The 20,438-nt window shown below is 40.3% G+C and overlaps 1 protein-coding gene across 1 annotated transcript; it reads right to left on the minus strand.

Annotated features, from left to right (window-relative positions):
- Nucleotides 1–15,562: 15,562 nt before the first annotated feature.
- Nucleotides 15,563–19,214, minus strand: LOC131228610 (peroxidase 10-like). The gene is made up of 4 exons (XM_058224385.1): nucleotides 18,968–19,214; nucleotides 18,128–18,319; nucleotides 17,609–17,774; nucleotides 15,563–16,055 (listed from the first exon to the last, which is right to left on the minus strand). The coding sequence occupies exons 1-4, from the start codon at nucleotides 19,190–19,192 to the stop codon at nucleotides 15,646–15,648; spliced, it is 993 nt and encodes a 330-aa protein (XP_058080368.1). The 5' UTR covers nucleotides 19,193–19,214; the 3' UTR covers nucleotides 15,563–15,645.
- Nucleotides 19,215–20,438: the final 1,224 nt, after the last annotated feature.

Genomic DNA, 20,438 nt, shown 5'->3' on the forward strand with positions numbered 1-20,438 from the left:
AAAAATATACTAACTTAATCTGAAACTTTTGTGGCCCACCAAAATTTTTTAATGGTCGATCATTACTGTTTGTCTATTTCCCATGGTGTGGTCTACCTAAGATTTTTATCTGCTTCATATTTGAATTCATGCTCTAAAATGAGCTGAAAAAATAGTGGGCAGTGTGGATATACAATACATACATCAGAATGGACCATTGGTTAGGGCCGCACCTAGTCCGCTCTCGAAGGGGATCATCCTAAGAAAGTTTCAACGGTGGGTGCTTCTGTGCTCCACTTGAGCCTTTAATCTGCCTCATTTTTGGGTTTGTTCTGAAAAAAATAGATGGATGGTGTGGGTAAGACCCATACATCATGATGGCCCCTCAGATCCCATATTCGTTCCTAGCTAGGGACGGGTCACCGTGGCACGTACACAGTTAGGGGAGTACACAAACCGAGTTAGCTCGATTAGCTCGCTCGACTCGACTCGAAAAAGCTCAATTCGAAGCTAAGTTCGAGCTGAGTCAAGCTGATTTTTTGAGCTCGAAAATGAGTTCAAATTGAGTCCAAGCTGGCCCCAGCTCAACTCGTCTCAGATCGAATCCAGTTCGAAACGAACTCAGATCGAACCAGTTCGGTGACTTGGTTTCTTTGCTGTTGATGTTGCTCACCAAGTGTTTGATGAAATGACTCAACCAAGTGTGGCTGATATTGAAAGTGTGTAGGATCTCAGTTGTCTTTCCTATCCATTTATACGCTAATATTGTGTAAGAATGAGTCTATGCATGTGAGTTCTTCAGTGTTCCACAAACGTTTTTTAACAGTCAGGCACCAATGTCCCATGGTATTTTAGACCTGATATTTGCATCGGCTTTACTTTTTTTAGCACATGCTCTAAAATTAGCTGGAGAAACGGATGAACGGCGTCCATATAAAACACATACATCGAGGTAGGCCCACGGTTAGGACCGGACGGAACTCGGTCAGGTACCAACCAGACTGAATCCCCGGCCATGGATAGTCGGATTTGCCAGCGTCGAATGACTATCATCTCAGAAAAATACATGACAAATCTACACGCGCATGTACAATGCGTGTACGAAAAAGTGGTACACGACTTTGATTGGATCACATGAGCGACATCAGTACCATTGAGAGCATGGGTCACGTAACAGTGCCTGTAGCTCACTCCTTCCTCACACGCGCGTGTAGGATTCGCAGAACTCGTTCTTGGGACGCGAATATCCTACAACACTTGTTGTAGAGAGAACTGTGCAATAAATAGTCGTTTGGGTCCTACCGTGATGTATATTCTGTATTAGCTCTGTTAATCGGTTTCGAAAGCTCGTTTTAGGACGGTATATCTAAAATTAAGCTGATCCAAAAAATCTAGTGGGTCACACCACATGAATCAGTGAGGATTGAGACCGAACCATCGAGAACTTACTGATACAAGACTTTGATTTGATCAGGATGATATTTATTTTTTCTTTCAAAATTATGTTGGTTGAGAACGGATCGGATGGGTTATAAAATTACGGTGGGCCCAGGATTTTTATATGGTGACTTTCACCATAACCAATTTTTCATGTGGTGTGGCCCAATTTAGTGTTATATCTCACTGAATTTTTAATCTCACATACCATAATAATCTTGTTTAACTGATGGATGGAGTGGATTTTTCACACATATCAGGATGGGCTCTAGAATTCTTTTTGATGCACGAGCTCCCTACAACGCAGGGAGGAAATCCGCGTCCAAATCTTGGTTGGGAAGGAAACGTCGTAAATCGAGGCGGGTACTTTACGCACAGTGCGTGGTACGTTGCATCCAAATGCTTGGCGGGTACCCGACTAGGCGACTACCCTTTCTGACGTTCGTTTGTCACCTGCGGCGAGCTCGTTCGAGGACAAAAGACATGATTCGCGGCACACGTACGGACTTGGCACATGTGTCAGAGATCAGGACCGTTCATCGGGTGGGTCCTGAAGTAAACTTTGCCACCGAACAGAAATAAGGCCGGTGGGCTCCAAGTGTGCGATAAAAAAAGAGGAAACCATCCGCAACTCCACGTTGCACATCCTGACAATGTGCAACATGTAGATGGAATCCGAGCCGTCAAAATGTTAGGCCGTCCTGGATGCAACAATCAGAAGATCTATTCTTCAGGTGGGCTCCATCATAAAAGCAATGTGAGGTAACGGTTTTGATTCAATGTGCGAGTGTGGCCCACCTGGCTAGGGAAACGGCCTAATTTGGAAGTATTGGATGCCGTAAACCTGTGATCACAGGTTGGCCGAAAAGATCGATAGACGTCTATTTTCAGAGTTTATGCATGGTCCACCTGATGAATGGACCGCCCTGATTTTTGTATCCAGGAATTTTCACGGTGAGATCACAGTTTTTTCAGAAGATTTTTTTTTAAAATGAGGCTATTAAAGCAATTTTAACGGTGGCATTTGTGAGAACGAGAAAAGCTTACATCCAACCGGTTGTACGTTGTACAGTAAGTTGCAGATGACCCAGTGTACAACTCTCAACCTGTCATATTCGCGTACCGTCCAATGGGTTCGTGCCACAATTAGGAACATTTTCCGTAAAATCAACCACATCCACTCATCAGGTGGGCCCCAGTTAATTTTTTCCATTTATCAGCGGCTATAAATTGTTTTTCTATGGCGTGGCCCACCTAATTAGTGGATGTGATGGAATTTTTTACGACGTGATCCTAATAGTAGGGCCTATCTATTAGATGGGGTGGATTTCATATGCATGATATGTTGGAAATTATCCATTGGGTGAACGTTAACTCATCCTCCAACGGGTTGGATGTTAGCATTCCTCTGCGAAAATTGTCTCTCCTCGCGCGAATAGATTTGGGATTTGTACACGTATTCTCCGTGACCGATGCTGATTTACAGGAAATGCTAACGTGGAATATGCTGCACAGCACTTCTGCGTATGTCCTACTTACAGTACACGTGGCAATCACTTCAATTGATCTGACTGTTGTTCACGTGATTAGCCACGTGTAGAACTCATCTCTCAAAAATCAAGGGGAAGGCTGTGGTAACCATCTGCTCAGCGGTCTGCAAAAGAATTTTAGAGCAACGGCTAAGATTGAACTAAAAAAAAAAATGCTGAGGAATTGTTTGCCGCGTGTGAGAACTATTTACACTTATTTTCAGCGCCCTCACGTGTCAAAGTGAGAAATCCCAGGTGGTGGCATCACGTGTTTAACATACATGAGAAGTGCACTTGCAAGTTGTCTGGCACATGTGAAGTCATATACACACATGCTTTTAAGGAAATGACACGTCGTCAACGTATCTATCTACGAAGCCACGTAACAGGGAAAGGAAAAATCTATCACAAATTCGGTTATGATACACTTTTCAAAATAAGAGATATCTCTGGGAGTACTTAAAAAAGACAACAGCTGTTAAAATTGTTTCAAGTATTTGGAGATTGGACTTATGTCAAGTTAACCTGGCTTGGGATCGAAACTAATTTGGGAGAGAGAATTTCATCACCTAATCCTAAGCTATTCATTGATTTGACTAAAATGAATGGGAAAACTAAAGACAAGTTTATTCGATGATAACATATTGAAAAGACCCAGTTTATTTAACAATGTTGAGACAAGAATAATTTAGACATCGTAGAGCTGGACCTTGACCGGGATCAATAATTTGGGAGGTCCAAGATGTGATGGATAGGACCTCGTCCAGGATTAACAATTTGGGAGGTCAAGATGTGATGGGTCCAATCCATTTATCTTTTCTAGCATTTTAAATTATCCCGCATTAAATTCCATAAGAAGCTTAACTTAAACTATCCGGTACTTCTGGGTAACCTTTGGCATAGCAAACCATCATTAATGATATTAAGTGGTGGGGATTGATTAGGATTTAGCTCTTCACATGGCCTGACTATCTTGATAAGATGAACCGGAATATACTTAGGCCTAGTCTCTGGTGGACTAAGGACACCCTACGTCGTATGGATCTATTACAAAAAGAAGAACCAAATAGGCAGGGAGTCTGAATTTGACTGGAGTCATTTTATTTTATTTTCCAATCCAAGTAATCAATTACAAAGCAATTAAAGAGATTTCTTATATCTAGAACAACAATGTGAATAGGAAAGATCTATACGCACTAAGGAAATGCTAACAAGGGTTTCATCGCCTCACCAATCTATAAAAAGAAACTATTAAAGATTAGCTCGAGGCCTTATGCAAAAAATATCAACTTATCTTTAATAATAATAAAAATAATCTTTCTTTTACTTTCTCTAGCATAGCCTAGCTTAGTTTTACATAACTATTGTCTAGTGGCTCCTATTATAGTACCTTAGGAAGTAAAAGTTATCTTTCTGCAATCTTAAGTTATTGGATCTTGATCATCTAAATTTCAATTTGGTTGATCTCACCCACCTTGATCATCTATTTCGATGGGGGTAATCAAGTATTTATTCTTTCTTGTTTGTTTATTTATTTGGTTGTCTCATGACTTGTCATTTATAATGCGCATCATTTCTCAATATTAATAAAATCGACAACAGTTTATCTTCTTTAATTTGTATATATATCTTCTTTTCTTTGAGAAGTGTTTTGAACTTAAAGTGTTGGTGAAAGAACCAAGTCTTTAAATCTGTAAACTCATGTCTATTGTCATAAGATAAAATGAATTCATTCGAAAGGAATAGCTTAATTTTCTTTCACAAATTGCCTAAATGGAGCGCAATATCAGTAGTCGAGAAGTCTCTAGATCCCATGTCCAATCTCTAATTTGTCAATCTCAATGAAGGGGACCTGGACAATTCAATCAACCCTTGAGTCAAGCAGACTCTAGCTAACATGCCCACGTATCTTACTCACATGTGCATCTTAATTTGATTCAATTGAGAGCAACAAAAACAAGAAGATAAGCGAAGCAGATCAGGGAGTGACACCAACACCACCTAGCTTAGTTTTATTGCCTAGCGTGATATATGTGGTTTTCCTCCACAATCCATCCATTTTCCCCGCTCATTTTAGGGCAGGAGTAAAACTGAAATGGATCGAAAGCTTAAGCCAGCTGCATGACTAGAAATAGTGGGCATTGACCACCCATCATTGAAAACTTATTGGTGGAAGAGAAGTTTTAAATCAAGTTGATGTTCATATTTTCCATTCATTCATATCTATGTGATCTTAGGAACATGTTATAAATAAATGACATTGTAGGCCCAAGAAGGTTTCAACAATGAACATCACTATCCCCATTTTTTCTACAATGTGGTCTACTCAAACTTTGGATATGTTTCAATTTTGGGATCATGCCCTAAAATGTGCTCACACAATAAAAGGATGAGCCGACAAAACACATACATTATAGTTGGGCCCACAAAGTCTTGACACCATATAGCTACATGGAGTTGGGTTCATTGCCCAAACTGTGTCCAAGAGGAAGGAAAACGTGCAGTGATACAATATGTGGCCGGCATCTTTCTGAGTTGGTGCATGTTTATTTCTAACAAGTGGGATCCATGGCCCGGCAATCCAGACCTTCCATCTGTTTAGTCCTGCCATCGGCGGAGAATTTCCCAAAGTAACACTTTATATATTAGATTTTTAACCTTTGACGCAGGGCCACTTGTTTGTAGACAGGAGACCGTTGCTAAATTTTCATTTAAACCATTTAATAAATCTCCACCAAAGCATAATTCTGGCTCATGATACCTAAAAATTGAACCAATTAATTTTAAATTACTTGCATAAAAATGTGCAATTTCTGAGTCCCTACATGTTATCCACTACACTATGCCATAAATACCAAAGCTTTCCTCAAAGCTTTTCATTTGAATTGGGGATCATTTGCATAATCTTTAATGAGTTCTGAAAATAATCTATTTAGGGCTTGTTGGGGTAGGGTGCAGATTTAGAGAAAGCAGACCAGAATAAAAATGTGACTTAGGTGGTAGTAAAATAGTATCAGCATTACATGAAGTAAACCCTTACATTTGTTTGGATCCTTTCTCTCGCGGGGTGGGTAGACTCTCGGGAGTTTCAACACCCGGTTAAGGGTTGAGTATCCATAGGTGATGAAATCCCACCGCAGCGTGAGTATGTGGGAGTGTATGTGCGTGTTAAAATAAATAATAAATTTTTTAAAAAAAACCTTACCTTTGTTTATTTATAAAAGAAAAAAAATTGAAAAATGTTTCTCCTATCATTTAAAATGGTTTGAATCGTAATTCCAGTAAAGAAAACATTTTCTTCTTTTAAAAACTATTATTTAGAGCTTAATTATTTGAATTGTAAGTTAAAAAAGAAATATGATGTAAAAGAGCCATCATTACGATTTTACAACATCGGCATCTATTTAAATTAGATTACCTATTTAGGCTATAAGATGTAAGATGTAACAGAAGATAAGTAAAAGAATTTGTAATTATTATAATTTTATATTATATTATAAATAAAAATCTTCTATTTAAACATAAAAATTAATGTATTTTGCTGTTGATTTGACATTTCAGTAAAATAAAATATCATCTATCTCATACATTTGGTCAGCCCATTTTTACACACAACTATTATGATTTTGTAGAGATTGTTGGTTGCATCCATTAATTGATTTTGTACTTCCCCAGATGCAACAGTGATTTTATTAACAATTCAAGCATCACACTAAATGAGAACTCTTTCACCTTCCTTTTGACTTTTAGATAAAAGGTTTATACCCCCTTAAAAATGCATAGGCAAGTCATCTGCTGCTAAAATCTTTAGCCCGACAGTGTCGATATAAAGCCCGTACAGCAGGGTGGGTCCCACAGTTACAGTTCCACCGACCCGGGTCTACCGAATCAGTGGGATAAATTTCAGAAATTAAAGCGGGTATTGATATCATTTCATACAAGCATCTTGGACGTCATGTGACATAGCAAAGATAGACGGCTGCAGGGAGTGGTTTTGATAAGGGCTAAAATAGCATAGATGCCGCTAAATATAGAAACCTTATGACATGCCCTAAATTTGGGGTGCCTCTAAAATTATCTGCATCTATCCGGTGAAGGCTTATTGTTGGCAACAAGAATGCAGGTGGGACCAACCAGTGAGGGAACCATGCCGTTGATCTGGTGGATTCAAACCAGAAATATCCATTATTACATGATCCTAATTGTTGATTGGGTATACTTGCTCCCCATTAAATGGATCAGTTGCATATGAGTTTTTCGCAGTCCTTTTGTGGGCCCGAATTAGATGATTAGGAAGATGGCGTGTTGCTTGACAGGGGCATAATAGGTGCGGCCCTGACCTCCGGCCCATCTTGATGTACGTGTTGTATATCCACGATGTCTATCCATTTTGCCATATCATTTTAAGACATGAATCAAAAGTAGATCCAAATCTCAGGTGGACCACACCGCAGGAAACAGTGGTGACTGACCACTGAAAGTTTCTTGCGAGTCACAAATGTTTAGAATTAAGCTGATATTTGTTTTTTTCTTTTTTTTCTTATCATCAAGGTCTGTGTACCTTATCAATGGGTTGGATGGCAAATAAAGGTTACAGTATGCCTGGGTAGGGCTGAAAGTTGGGCGGGTTCAACCCAACCGACCTGTGACCGACCTAACATTGGGTTGGGGTTGGGGTTGGGCAGGATGTATTGGGTTTGATTTCGGGCTTGGGCCATACAAACACCAACCCGATAAAACTTGGGTTGGGCTCGAGTTGAAGTCTCGGGTTGCTCAACCCAACCTAACCCAAACCCGATCAATATATAAGTTCCTTATAAATTAATTATAATTGAGTGCCAATCGTATCTGTTGAAGGCACAGGAAATTCCAATGCCTTCAGATTTCATTGGTCATTGGTCCACGTCATTTTCGATGACTCAAGCTAACAAGATACACCGGATTTCTCTCCCAGATAGATTGCTTGATACACTTTTGAAGGAGTAGTAGTCCTATATTTTAGCTTGTTTGTTTAGAAAAAATGAACTTCTTTACGATAAATAACTACATATATATAGTTAATAAAATTATATGTACAAAAAATAAGACGTGCATTGAAAATATAGACTAATGTGATAATGAAAATATTAGTATATATCTACCCGACCAACCTAGCCAACCCGACAGAGCCTACTTGGGTTGGGCGTGGGTTGAGAATTCCCAACCTGAGGTTGGGTTGGGGTTGAGATATAGGAACCTTGGGTTGGGCTAGGGTTGAGCACCAACCCGACCCAACCTAACCCACCCGACTTTCAGCCCTTGCGTCGGGTGAGGTGAGGGCTGTTATGAGATGTCTTCAATCTGTATATGAAATAAGGGTTCAGTCGATTGACCACCCTGGTCGATTAATCAAATGTTTTTCAAGTTATACAGATTGGTTTCTGGATAATTTTGGTCAATATCGATCAATCAAACTATCAGGTTGATCAATTGGTAGAATTTGGAAAATCCCAATTAACTCTCTGAATAATTTTTGGTATGTTCGATTGATCAAACATTGTTGACTCGATTGATTGAGGATCACTCGTCGATGTCGATCGATCGGTCGATTAGTCGATGGCGCATACAATTCCGTGTAATTGCGTGATTTGTTTCCTATTCCAAACATTATGTTATATATGTGTGTAATTATATGATTAATTATGATGTTTTAATCGGTACTAAAAAGGTTTTTAGGATATGGAGAGGACAAAATAAGGGTTTTTGACTAGTAAGTTATTGTAATATCTTATAATTCATTATTCATAGTGATTCCTTGTCGCTTTGTGTTGTGATTATTTTTTCTACGAGGATTTTTTTTAATGTAAAAACATGTATGTTCTCTATGCTTGTGATTGCTTTCTTACCTTTTTCTTTTAACCTTTTGATCTAAATTCGGGATTTGATTATCCGGCTTTTCCAATAGGAGCACACCTAATAGGCTCCCTCCCTCGACAGGGCCAGCTAAATTAGCAATACACATCACAAAAAAAGAAACGCATTGATGCAATGGATCTTTGCTGCAGCTATTTGTTCGAGGAGCTGTGCAGGGCCCACCCATGATTTGTTTGTGGAATCCAATCCATGCTCAAATATCTAGGCTAGGTGTCTGGTCAGGCCAACAATAAATAGCCCAGTCCAACATAAGTGGGCTGCATTTATATAAAAAGAAAGTCATTTTAAAGAGTTGTGAGCACTTTGCATTCACAATGCATGTGTAATTTTGCAGGCTATGAAAGCCCTGTTTCTACGGTTGCTACAACAATATAAAAATCCTACTTTTCCTTTGGGTTCTTTGTTAAAATATCCATTATCTGATCTTTATATCTGCAAAACCAAATCTCTCTCCGATTCTTTCATCAGATCTTGCATATGGTAATATTGTTTTTCTTCTATGATAAAATAGCGGATTTTTCGTGTTCAAGATACCTTCAGCTATTAACGATCTTGCAAACTTTTCCACCTCAATCTTCAGACTTGAAAAACACTAACTTCACTATTATTATATTAATTGTTGTAATTTTCATCATCATCTCGAGTATTGTATGAATTACGTCTAACGATATTATCGAGTCTGATGTGTGAAATATATTTAGAGATTTTGTTGTTCATGTCAAGGTCATATATGACATGACAAAAATTGAATTTCACATGTTTCATCTTAACCTTTAACTTCGAATAGCAGGTGTACAGTTGATCATTTTCTGTATCACTATGTAATTTCACTTTTTCACATTTGCCAATAGATTCTGATGGATTTTTTTTCAAATTCAAGGCACAACATGTTATTGATACAATCATATAAAAATCAGTTCATACCTTCTTTTATATTCCTTCTTTTATTCCTATAAAGCTTTTCAAGTTAAGTGGAACATTTCTTTTTTCATCTTTTTCCTCTTTCACATAACTTTCTATAATAGACCCCACGTCATTATTCTCCATCTTATCCAAGTCGATGCAAGCAAAGGTGAATAAATTAAAATCTATAGATTCTCATATGGTGATATACACATTTGAGATTTTAGGACTCTGATCATAGAATCCACTTATCTAATCTTCAAAATTTTCTTTGATAAACTTACTTGACTCTTCAAGATTCTCCGTTTTCCTCTCTAGAAAGAATAAGAGAATTCATAATACTAGCATTTTAGCCACTCTTTACTTCTGTATATTTTATAGCATCGATGCTATTTTCTTTCATCATTTCTTCAATTTTCAATTACAAGATTCTTCACTTAGAATTGCTTTCAACTCTTGAAAATCAAGGTCAGTAATTTTGCCTTCACAAAATTTATCTACTTCAAAGTCACGGATCAAATAGTATATAGCTACTTTTGAAACTTTTAAAGTTTGCTTTTTAAAAGAAGTTTCTCAGGTTCTTCACACACACACACACACACACACACACACACACACACACACACACATGCACTCACACCTCCACACACACTCAAACCCATGACCTCATGTTGAATCTCTCGTGAGTCAACCACCATATCATGAGTAAGAAGTTTTTCAAGTTTATTCTAAACTAGATATGGATAAATTAACTTCCTTACTATCCACATATCTTAATATACTTTCGAAAGTATATCCCCATCTAAATAAAGACCCTTCAACAAATTTAGTATAGCTGCTTAAGTATCATAAAAAAACACCAACTACCATTGGAGAAAAGATAAACACCAAGATTCTTAACTCAAGTCCCACTTCTACTTTAAGTCAACTCGCCTAACTTAGTCATCGAAGGGTCCCTAACTACAATTGGCACCCTGTTGTCCTCTATATACAATTGGTGTAGGTATTCGTACGTCTACATGACACCTGCCCATGTAGATTCAAGCAACTGCAAGTTTCATTCCTTTAAAATGTTTTTTTCTTATTTTTATTTTATTTTTATTTTTAATTTCTTTTTGTGTTTGTCTTTCACTTTATAAATTGATAGATTATGAAAATTTAAGGGGAAGATGGATTTTATTAATTCACGGGTCCAGCTCAGGCTCAACCTCATCTTTTTAGTTCGAGGTTGGACCTGTTATAGTAGGCCCATGCATGGGTTCGGTCTGATCTCGGGCCTTGAGTCGTATATGTCGGGTTGGCTTGGCATAGCCTGCCCAACCCATTGCCACATGCACTTGTGATTTTCTAATTCCATAGCTTCTCTACTTGGAACCATGTGTCAACATAGAAAACATGTGCGAGATCTGAACCGTCCATTACATTGGTTACATTATTTACATCTTCTGACATGTAAATTCGATGGTACCAATTTTTATGGGTAAAAATGGACTGACTAAAGAGAATAGGTCAGCTCAGATATTTCAGCGGGACACGAGGTTGGCCAGCGCCGGTCATGACCAATGAACTCCTCAATAGCCAGGGAAGAGAGGTTGGTCAAAACCACCTCAGCCTTGGTAGCTCGGCATACTACCCCCAGGTCAGCTCAGCCTCGTCAGGTTAGCTCGGCCATATACCTCAGCCTTGGCCATCTGCCTCGAGTTTCTTGGGGTTCGAACACTTGATCTTATCTTCACCAGAGATCGTGCGAAACGTCCAATGAACATATACCTATAATTCAGGAAACGTCTCCGCCCATGTAATCAACTCTCGCCTTATAAATAGAGAACTTATTTATGGTGAAAGGTACGCAAAATCTCACACCTTAAACCTCTTAACACGATCACACCCAGATTCCTAACCTGACTTTGGCATCGGAGGGTCCCTTACTCTAGCTAGGGTCTCGTTTGTCTGTTTCCTGTGCAGGTGCTCGGAGGTCGGAAGAGGGTGGTCCAGATTTGTGCATCAACATTTTGGCGCCGTCTGTGTGAACGACATCAAAGCAATTCTTGCCCTACCAAGAAACCATAAGGGTAAAAGGAAAGAAGAAAGCTCTAATTATCATTCCTATAGCCATTCCAGCTCTTCTTGAATCATATATATATATATATATATATATATATATATATATATATATATATATATATATATATATATGCTATAACCATTCCAGCTCTTCTTGGATCATTAGCCGAGCAGGGTGCCTGGCCCTACTAGCAGCGGGCTGACTCTACTCCCTCAGCACCTACTCCTCAATCTTACACATGGGGCGGTCGATTGGTCTCATTAGAGAACCGAGTCGAAGCACTAAATAAAAACATGGATTGACTCACTTGAAGAGACAGAATCCACCACTCGATCGCAATATAGATGAGAGTGTTGCCACTACATCACCCCAAGTACCGATAAATTAGCAGAGAAACAAGCAACATCCTGAGCTGCCAACCCAGGTTCTTTCCCACACTTCGAGGGTAGCCATGCTCGCAGACTCCAACTTGTGCCCTGCTCCAAAGAGGAAGAGTTGTGGAAAAGTACCCAAAGCAGTGGCTGAGAACGAGAGTCCTTAGGAGGCAAAACTTAGGAAACTTCGAGGGCAGATCAATGACATCAGACAGGCCCATCGTGCTCGAGTGTCAACCTCAATAAATGCCATGTTAGGAGAAACCGAACCACCATTTACCGACGATATTATGGCATTTCCACTTCCGCCCATGTTTCGGATGTTGCAGATGACCCCTTATTCTGGAACCATAGACCCAACCGAGCACATCAAGTCCTTTAGAGCCTGGATGGAACTTCATGGAGCCTAGGCCCCTGTGATGTGTCAAGCATTCTCCCTGACCTTATTACGAATTACTCGGCAGTGGTTTGGGTAGTTGAAGCGAAGGTCCATCAATTCCTTCTCACAACTCAACAAAGTCTTCCTCACACAATTCATTGGTGGGAGAGACTGAAGGAAGCCATCTCACGATCAAGTAGAGGGAGGACGAGCTGTTAAGAGACCGCCTTATCCGTTTTAACGCTGAAGCTGTCCAGGTCGATGATTATTCTGGCTAGATAGCTTTGACTGCCATGATAACCAACCTCAAACAAGGAAAGTTCTTCTTCTCTATTAGTAAGAATCCCTGACTACCATCGCCGACCTACTTAATCGAGTATAAAAATATTCAAATGCCAAGGAGCTTTTTAATTCACAAAGAGCTGCTCGAAGAGAAGACAACTCGGTTGATGATAGGAAGCGAAGGGAAGAAGAGGAACACTCTTCCGTTAACGCCAAAAAAGAAAAAAAAGAAGGCAACCAAGATCGATGCTAGCATGTCAACCAACATCAAGAAAGTCACTTCCATCGGTACACTCCCTTGAACACTAAACCAAAGTAAATGTTGAAAGAAGCCGAGCTAAGTAAGAAAACTTCACGATCAAGCTGAATAACCAAGCTCGGTAATAAGGCTCATCGGCCAATTCCGACCTCGACATCAAATACTAAGAGATGTATCGACTAGAAGACATGGGGAGCTCTTACTCCACCCATGCGATGCTAAACGTTGAAAATTTACTACTCCTTGGGACTCAATAAGTCCTTCGACCAGGACCGCGCTGACTGACCGACCTACTCGACAAGGGTGACCTCCTTTTCTAAAAGGAAAAAATGTATTCACGATACTACCGTCGTGCTTTCTACTGTTTGACGATTTCTATAATAAAAGAACTTCCTCAAGTCAGGGGAAGAGAACTTCTTTCAAAATTTTGACTATCTGAGCTGAAAAATCAACTATGAAGACATCCCTTAGTGTAAGGGAAAAACGTCATCTATTATGAATTCTATTATGAAAGAGCTTCTTCAAATTGGGAAAAAAAATCTCTCTTTCTATAATCTGAGCTACACGAATTACTGAGGACTTCTCTTAGTGTAAGAGAAAAACAGTCCTCACCAGTCATTCGACCCTTAAAGAAGAGGTCGAACCACTAATTGGTAATGCCACTCGGATCGCACGATCTACAATGAGGATCTCTTAATGTAAGGGAAAATAATCCTCGTAAGTAAATTGCTCGGCCCCTTATGAAGGGGTCAATGTAGCTTACTCATCTGTTCGACAAAAGTAAAAATTTCCATAATAAAAGGAAGAGCTCATCCCAATGCTTTTACTTAGCTAAAATATCTGACCTTAACAAAACCAACTTATTTTCCAAGCCCACTGCGCGAGCTCTAAAGTAGGGAGACTTACTGTTATAAGTAAAAATGGACTGACTAAAGAGAAAAAGTCAGCTCAGACATCTTAATGGGACACGAGGTAGGCCAGCACTGGTCATGACCAATGAGCTCCTCAATGGATAAAGAAGAGAGGTCGGTCAAAACCACCTCGGCCTCGGCAGCTCGGCATACTACCCTCAGGTCAGCTCAGCCTCGGCAGCTTAGCATACTACCTTCAGGTCAGCTTAGCCTCGGCAGGTAAGCTCGGCCTTATCAGGTCAGCTTGACTTTATCAGGTCAACTCGGCCTCGGCAGGTCAGCTTGGCCTCATCAAGTCAATTCCGCCTCAGTAGGTCAGTTCGGCCATAGACCTCAACCTTGGCTATCTACCTCGAGTTTCTCGGGGTTTGACCACTTGATTTTATCATTACCAGAGATCGTGCGAAACGTCTGTTGCATGCTTATAATTTAGGAAACGTCTCCACCCACGTAATCAACTCTCGTCCTATAAATAGAGGACCTATCTATGATGAAAGATAAGCAAAATCTCACGCCCTAAACCCCTTAACACGACCAAACACAGATTCCGAGTCTGACTTTGGCATCGGAGGGTCCCTCGCTCTAGCCAGGGTCTCCTTTGTCTTCTTCCTGTGTAGGTACTTGGAGGTCAAAAGAAGGTGGTCCAAATTCACGCATCAACACCAATGATACAAAACAAATGGATGACTGAAAAAAATAAAATAAAATAAAAATCCATCAGGTTAGTTTCTACACTGTGGCCCACCTAAGTTGTTAAACTGCCATTTAGCACTATCTCCAATCAGTTGTAAAGCTCAGTTGTCTCCCACATGTTGAATATTGGCACGTGTGCCAGTTTAGGAATGGGCAAATCTTGTACACGTGCGTAATTAGCAAATTTTGGCTGACTTTAGCAAAAACTCCGAGTAATGCGGTTTGTCGATCGGTCAATCGATAGATCGGAATGGTCCAAAAACTAAAATTAAAAAATTATATAAATTTTGATCTGTTAACCCAGTTGGCCGATTGATCGGTCGACTTAATCAACCTCGATCATCGATCAAACTAAGCTTATAAAAAAAAATGGATAAACAGAAATAATACCCGCGTTGAGTCCCACCAAGAGAGAAAACAGATGATAAACGGTGCCACATCTTCCACTGCCCAAAAATTGCAAGCTCAAATCCCAACACTACTCAAAATGAATTTTGAAAAACTACACGTTGGAGTCCCACCGCCTCTAAAGAGAGGTTATAGTGCGGACACTCACCTTAGCTCTGGGCAACAAAATGGGCCCAGAAGATCAAAGGAATGCTATTTTCGGACACTTATCTTCACCTGCAAATCAGAAAGATCCCCACTCATGCCCATCTGGTATATGTGTGCAAGATCCAAGCCATCCATTGGGTGGGCCTCAAAGTGAATATTCCATGGACAAAAAATTCTAGCTTGTCCGTTCATGCCCACCTTGGCACATCGATGGCCGTCGGCAAATAAGATTTTTTTTTTTTGATGATCAACCACCCAAAACATGAAAGAACAATGCCCACAATTCATCCACAAACACGTTTTTATTCATACATCCTTAGTTTCATGCAGTCAACATAGTTACACATTGTTTTGGCCCACCAAAGGCTAGTTTACAGCCCTACAATTCTTCCTGATCTGTCCATCTTGACCGGTGATCACACCTATATTGGCCATTTTCGCCATGGACGCTCCAAAATCCTTGGAGAACAGATATGGGTACTTGCTATAGTTATTCACCAATGCAGAACTATCAGTGTCCCTCATCAGGGCCTGATCTGATTGCAGAAGGCCTGAATTGTTCACCAGGTTCTTGAAGTACACGTTGTCGAACTTGTTGATCGTGACTGGGTCCAGCGGTGCCAGGTTGGCATTTGATCCGTCTCCGTTTGGGCACACGCTCTGGAGACTCTGGAGGAGAGATGAATCGAGGTTCGGGTCCGGCTTACCAGAGCCGGCAAAATCGAAGAGCCTTGATTTGAAGGTGAAGCATTGGGCGAAACCTATGGTGTGTGCACCTGAAAGCATGTGTAGACATTAGGTATGGTGTTTTGAAGGATTGATGACTCAGATGAGTCAACTTGGACTCGGTCAAGTCCCATCCGGTTCAGCACCTCGAGTTAGTAGTGAGAATGGACCATTTGGCCTACTGGGCCCAACGAGCCTTACGCAGCTTTGGACTAGGGTGAAATTATTGGCCTGACCCGAATTTTGATGTAGAGTGGGTCACATAGAGTTTCATGGCAAAGATGGATAAGAGAAAGCCTGAGCGGAAATGATCAAGACCGACGGAACCTTAAAACATTCGTATCTTGCAAACCGGAATAAGTTTTTCAACATATCATATATGATTATAGGGTAGGAGAAGCTACCTTACCCAACAGGGATTTGTGAAAGTCCATCATATAAACAATCAAAAGTTCCTTTTATTTTCATTTTTTACTACAAATAATAAGTTTTAGTTCAAATATAACTTTTGATCCTTTGAGCTCTGGCGTAATGCCTAACATGAAAACGGCTTAGAAAAGTTAGGAGAACAATGTGATTAAGCTACATTGGATACTTATTATTTTTGGCCAAAAACCATGAAGTCTAATAGGAATGGAGATGATATATAAATAGTAAGTCTAATATTTATAGTAAGTCACGTTTTTAGGGAGTTTTGAGTTAAAACTTCATCCTATATTTGAGCTCATTATTTAGAGTATAATTTCATTTAAAAATAAAAATAAAAAATCATCAACCAATTTAATTTTGAATTTGTTATAAATTATTTCTACTTTTCTTCCTGATGGATTAGAAGAAGATATGTGAGAGAGCTCCATGAATTCGGAGCAGATATCTCCTGAGGAAGACACTGATAGATCTCATCACGTCCCTACCTGCGTCAAATTTCCAGGCCAGGTTTGTATACAAGTCATTATAGCTAGCCCGGCCAACCCGATTTCACGTTCACGTCTTTAAGTCCTACAAATATGCCACTGTAATCCTTGATTAAGCAACCCATGCATCTTGCTCTTTGCAGGTGTCTATTTCTTTAGGCATGTGTGGCCCACTTGACCAATGGATAGATTATCAATATTCAAATAGGAAATAAAGATTTTATGACTTTTGGGCTTGGGTTTTGGCCTTTTGCTCAACCCATGTCAGGCTTAGGCCTTGCTCAGCCAAGCTGGCCTGGCCCATAGCCACCCTGACTGATCACGACCGAAGAAGTAGGTCCGAGTCACCGAATCTTAAAACCATAAGCACTGTTGATACACTGGTGCATGCAACGTGCACCTCTACAGATGCTAACCTGGCAGTTGCACAGGACATCCGATCCATGTAACAGGAGGAGCTCTACGTAAATATCTAAGACTGTCCAACCATCAGATAAGGTGGGTCCCACCTATAAGAATACAAATGACGGCCTGTAAAATCTTGCATGTTTTTGTACATACGTGGGCTACCTGATGGTTAAACAGCTTCACTTTTTTGGCAAAATGATCTACGGTCAGGGCCCTACCTGATCGACGGCTGGGATATCATACAGATGTGCAACGTGGGGGTGTGGAGTAGGAAAAGTAACCTGAAAGTACGACAACATCTTTGGAGGAGAGACCCTTGGAAGTGAATTTCGAGGTGATGTTTTGGAGGGATTCGGACGGTCCTGGTATCTGCTCGTTGGCTGCGCTTTCACTGGCTGTTGTGCCATCTCTCCTTCCTAAGGCCACTAACCAATATGGCCCACCTGACTAAGATTGTACAACATGGATGAAGATCATTAGAGAGAGAGAGAGAGAGAGAGAGAGAGAGAGAGAGAGAGAGAAGGGACCGAACATGTGCAAAGGGCCTCACACTGCAAATTCTGTCCCAAAAGCCAGAATCGTTCATCTGGTGTCCACACATACCATGCTGAATGCGAACCGTTGTTCAAAACTTCTTTCCTTTCAGTTTTTTAATACATGTGCGTGCACACACCTGATGAGCAGACCCAGTAAATCTACACAGTGGGGCCCACCTGACATGCGTCTAGGATCACATACACGTGGCAATGTGTGTCCCAACTCCCACTTTCATACTTCACAAAGTGGTATAAGCTCCTTACTAGAAACACAGCTTCTCTTGATGCTAGAGTGAGTATATCAACACAAGAGACGGTCGATGGACACTCTTTCTCTACGGCGGCCTTGATGTCATCGATCACCTCAAAACCTCTGATCGAATTCCTGTTAGCTAATGCATTCTTCTCGCCCTTCATCTTGCTTGTCTCATCAAGCAGCAGCGATGCATCACATCCCTAATTACAAACCACATAAGAAATTTAGCACTCTGTTATTAGCAACCAACTTCTTCCCAACTTACTTCAAAAACTAAGTACAGATCTTCAAGTTAATTGTTTTCAATCTATGATTAAAAAGCTGTGACTTGTTTTCAAGGTTGATCAATGGATCCTCAGCGTTGATTACATAAAGACCATACAAACAAAGACATCCGACCATTCAAACTAAAGCTCAGGTAGTTAAAGAAATCTATAGTTGGAAGAGTACTTAAATGATTAATAAACATGTGGGACCAACAAATGGTAGTGACTGATCGAATGTGACCAATCAAACGGTCAGGATTGATATGTGGTTTTTGCATTGGATACTACAAATGGTATGAATGGTTTGAATCATCCCAGCATGCACCCTTGTGGGCCCCATGTGGTACCCAAGCTCATAGACATCAAAGACTTGAGGAATTAGAAATCATAACAAGGGTGCTTAAGAGTTTATAGTAACATCACACATGGAAATTAAGGGCGTGTTTGGTTGCACCAAATTTCATGAAACATCATAAAATTTTGCGATATTTTGTGGGACCAAACGCACCCTAAGCCATTAGATTACAAAACAGCGAAAATGAAATAAACAAGGATGGTTTTCGGAGTTAAAAGATAGATTACATTGACAATACAATCATGGAAGTGAAGGCGAAGAAGTGACGCCGCGATCCTCGTATCATTCTGAATGGCGGACCACACCCCGTATCGGATGATCTTCGTGAGTTTCGGGCAAGTTTCATCATAGAAACCATAGTCCAGCTGGCATTGTACATGGGGCTTCAAGAAGAAGAAGAGGAAGATTAGAAGCATTGAGAGAAAGGAAGAGCTGTTACTATAAGAATCCATGGGATTAGGGCATTAATGGAGGTGATTATCAAATGCTTAGTAAGAAGAGATGGTAGGATTAAGGTGGTTTATATATGCACTGCTTAGGAAAGGGCCACAGTAACTTTTTAGGGTTGGTTTTTTCAATGGTGGGAATGCCACTAGGGCTGTCCATATCCATGGAGTTTGGCCCAACTCCATCTATGTTTTTTAATGGGAAGGAAATAAGCAGCCTCCTATGACTAGGGAGGGTTGTAGTCCTCCACCCTAGCTTTCAGCTTGTGCGACTGGGGCCCATGGTTTTGTGATTTCGACCGTTGATATGATTGTCCCCACTATAGATGGACCATGACCCAAAAATCTCCTAGCTTGGATGATGCTAGGGCCTACATTCATTGGCGTTTTTTCGGCTCTACGTGGACCGTTGCTATATTTCTTTTATTGGCCATCTATTTTTGGGACACTGCATAAGACCATATTCCTGATGAATGGTCCATCCATGGTGGACCAGTTGGGTAAGACTGTAAAACTATGGACATACGCATGTCATCGAGCCGAGAATCATATAATTCCTCAGGAGTAATTCCTTGTGCCCACGTGAGTATGATGTCCGCTGGCAGAGTGTGACAGCCATACGTGTGCATTCAGTTGCACGTGTGGAGAATATGTATGACTCAAGATAATCCATCCAAACCATGGATCCTACTACAGATAATCCATCATCTAAATATCGGATTAATTCATCATTTCTAATATCCGATTAATGGACATTTATTTTTTTAATCAGGACCGTCGAACACTTTTCATCCATTGGATTTCCACCACTCAGCCGATTCGGACATCGGCTAAGTGTAATTTTTTGGTACATAGCCCACTTAAAAAGACACTACAATTTCGATGGTATGATTTGAGTTAGATGCATGCCACGTGGATAATTATACAAGCATGTGCATGAACCATCACATATTGCCTAAGTAGCAAACTTCTATAGACAAAAGATGCCATTTTGAGTGGGCATGGAAACCTATGGTCCACCAATGCATGGACTGTGGAGGATTGACGGACGGTGAGGCTCCATTATCTAGAAAAGGAAGTTCTTGAAATGTAAGGAAGCAACTTAGTGGGTGGTTGAAAATGTATATGATTTGGCCCCGTTGAAAAGAGGATTTATTTGATAATCTGATGGACTGGGATGGTTCATACGCAGGCCCTCGAAATTGCACACGTGTCACTTATAACTCAAATTTAAACTGTCCAAATTTCAGGA

Source organism: Magnolia sinica, chromosome 16 (genome assembly GCF_029962835.1).
Source record: "Magnolia sinica isolate HGM2019 chromosome 16, MsV1, whole genome shotgun sequence".
In the NCBI taxonomy this organism is placed as follows: Eukaryota; Viridiplantae; Streptophyta; class Magnoliopsida; order Magnoliales; family Magnoliaceae; genus Magnolia; species Magnolia sinica.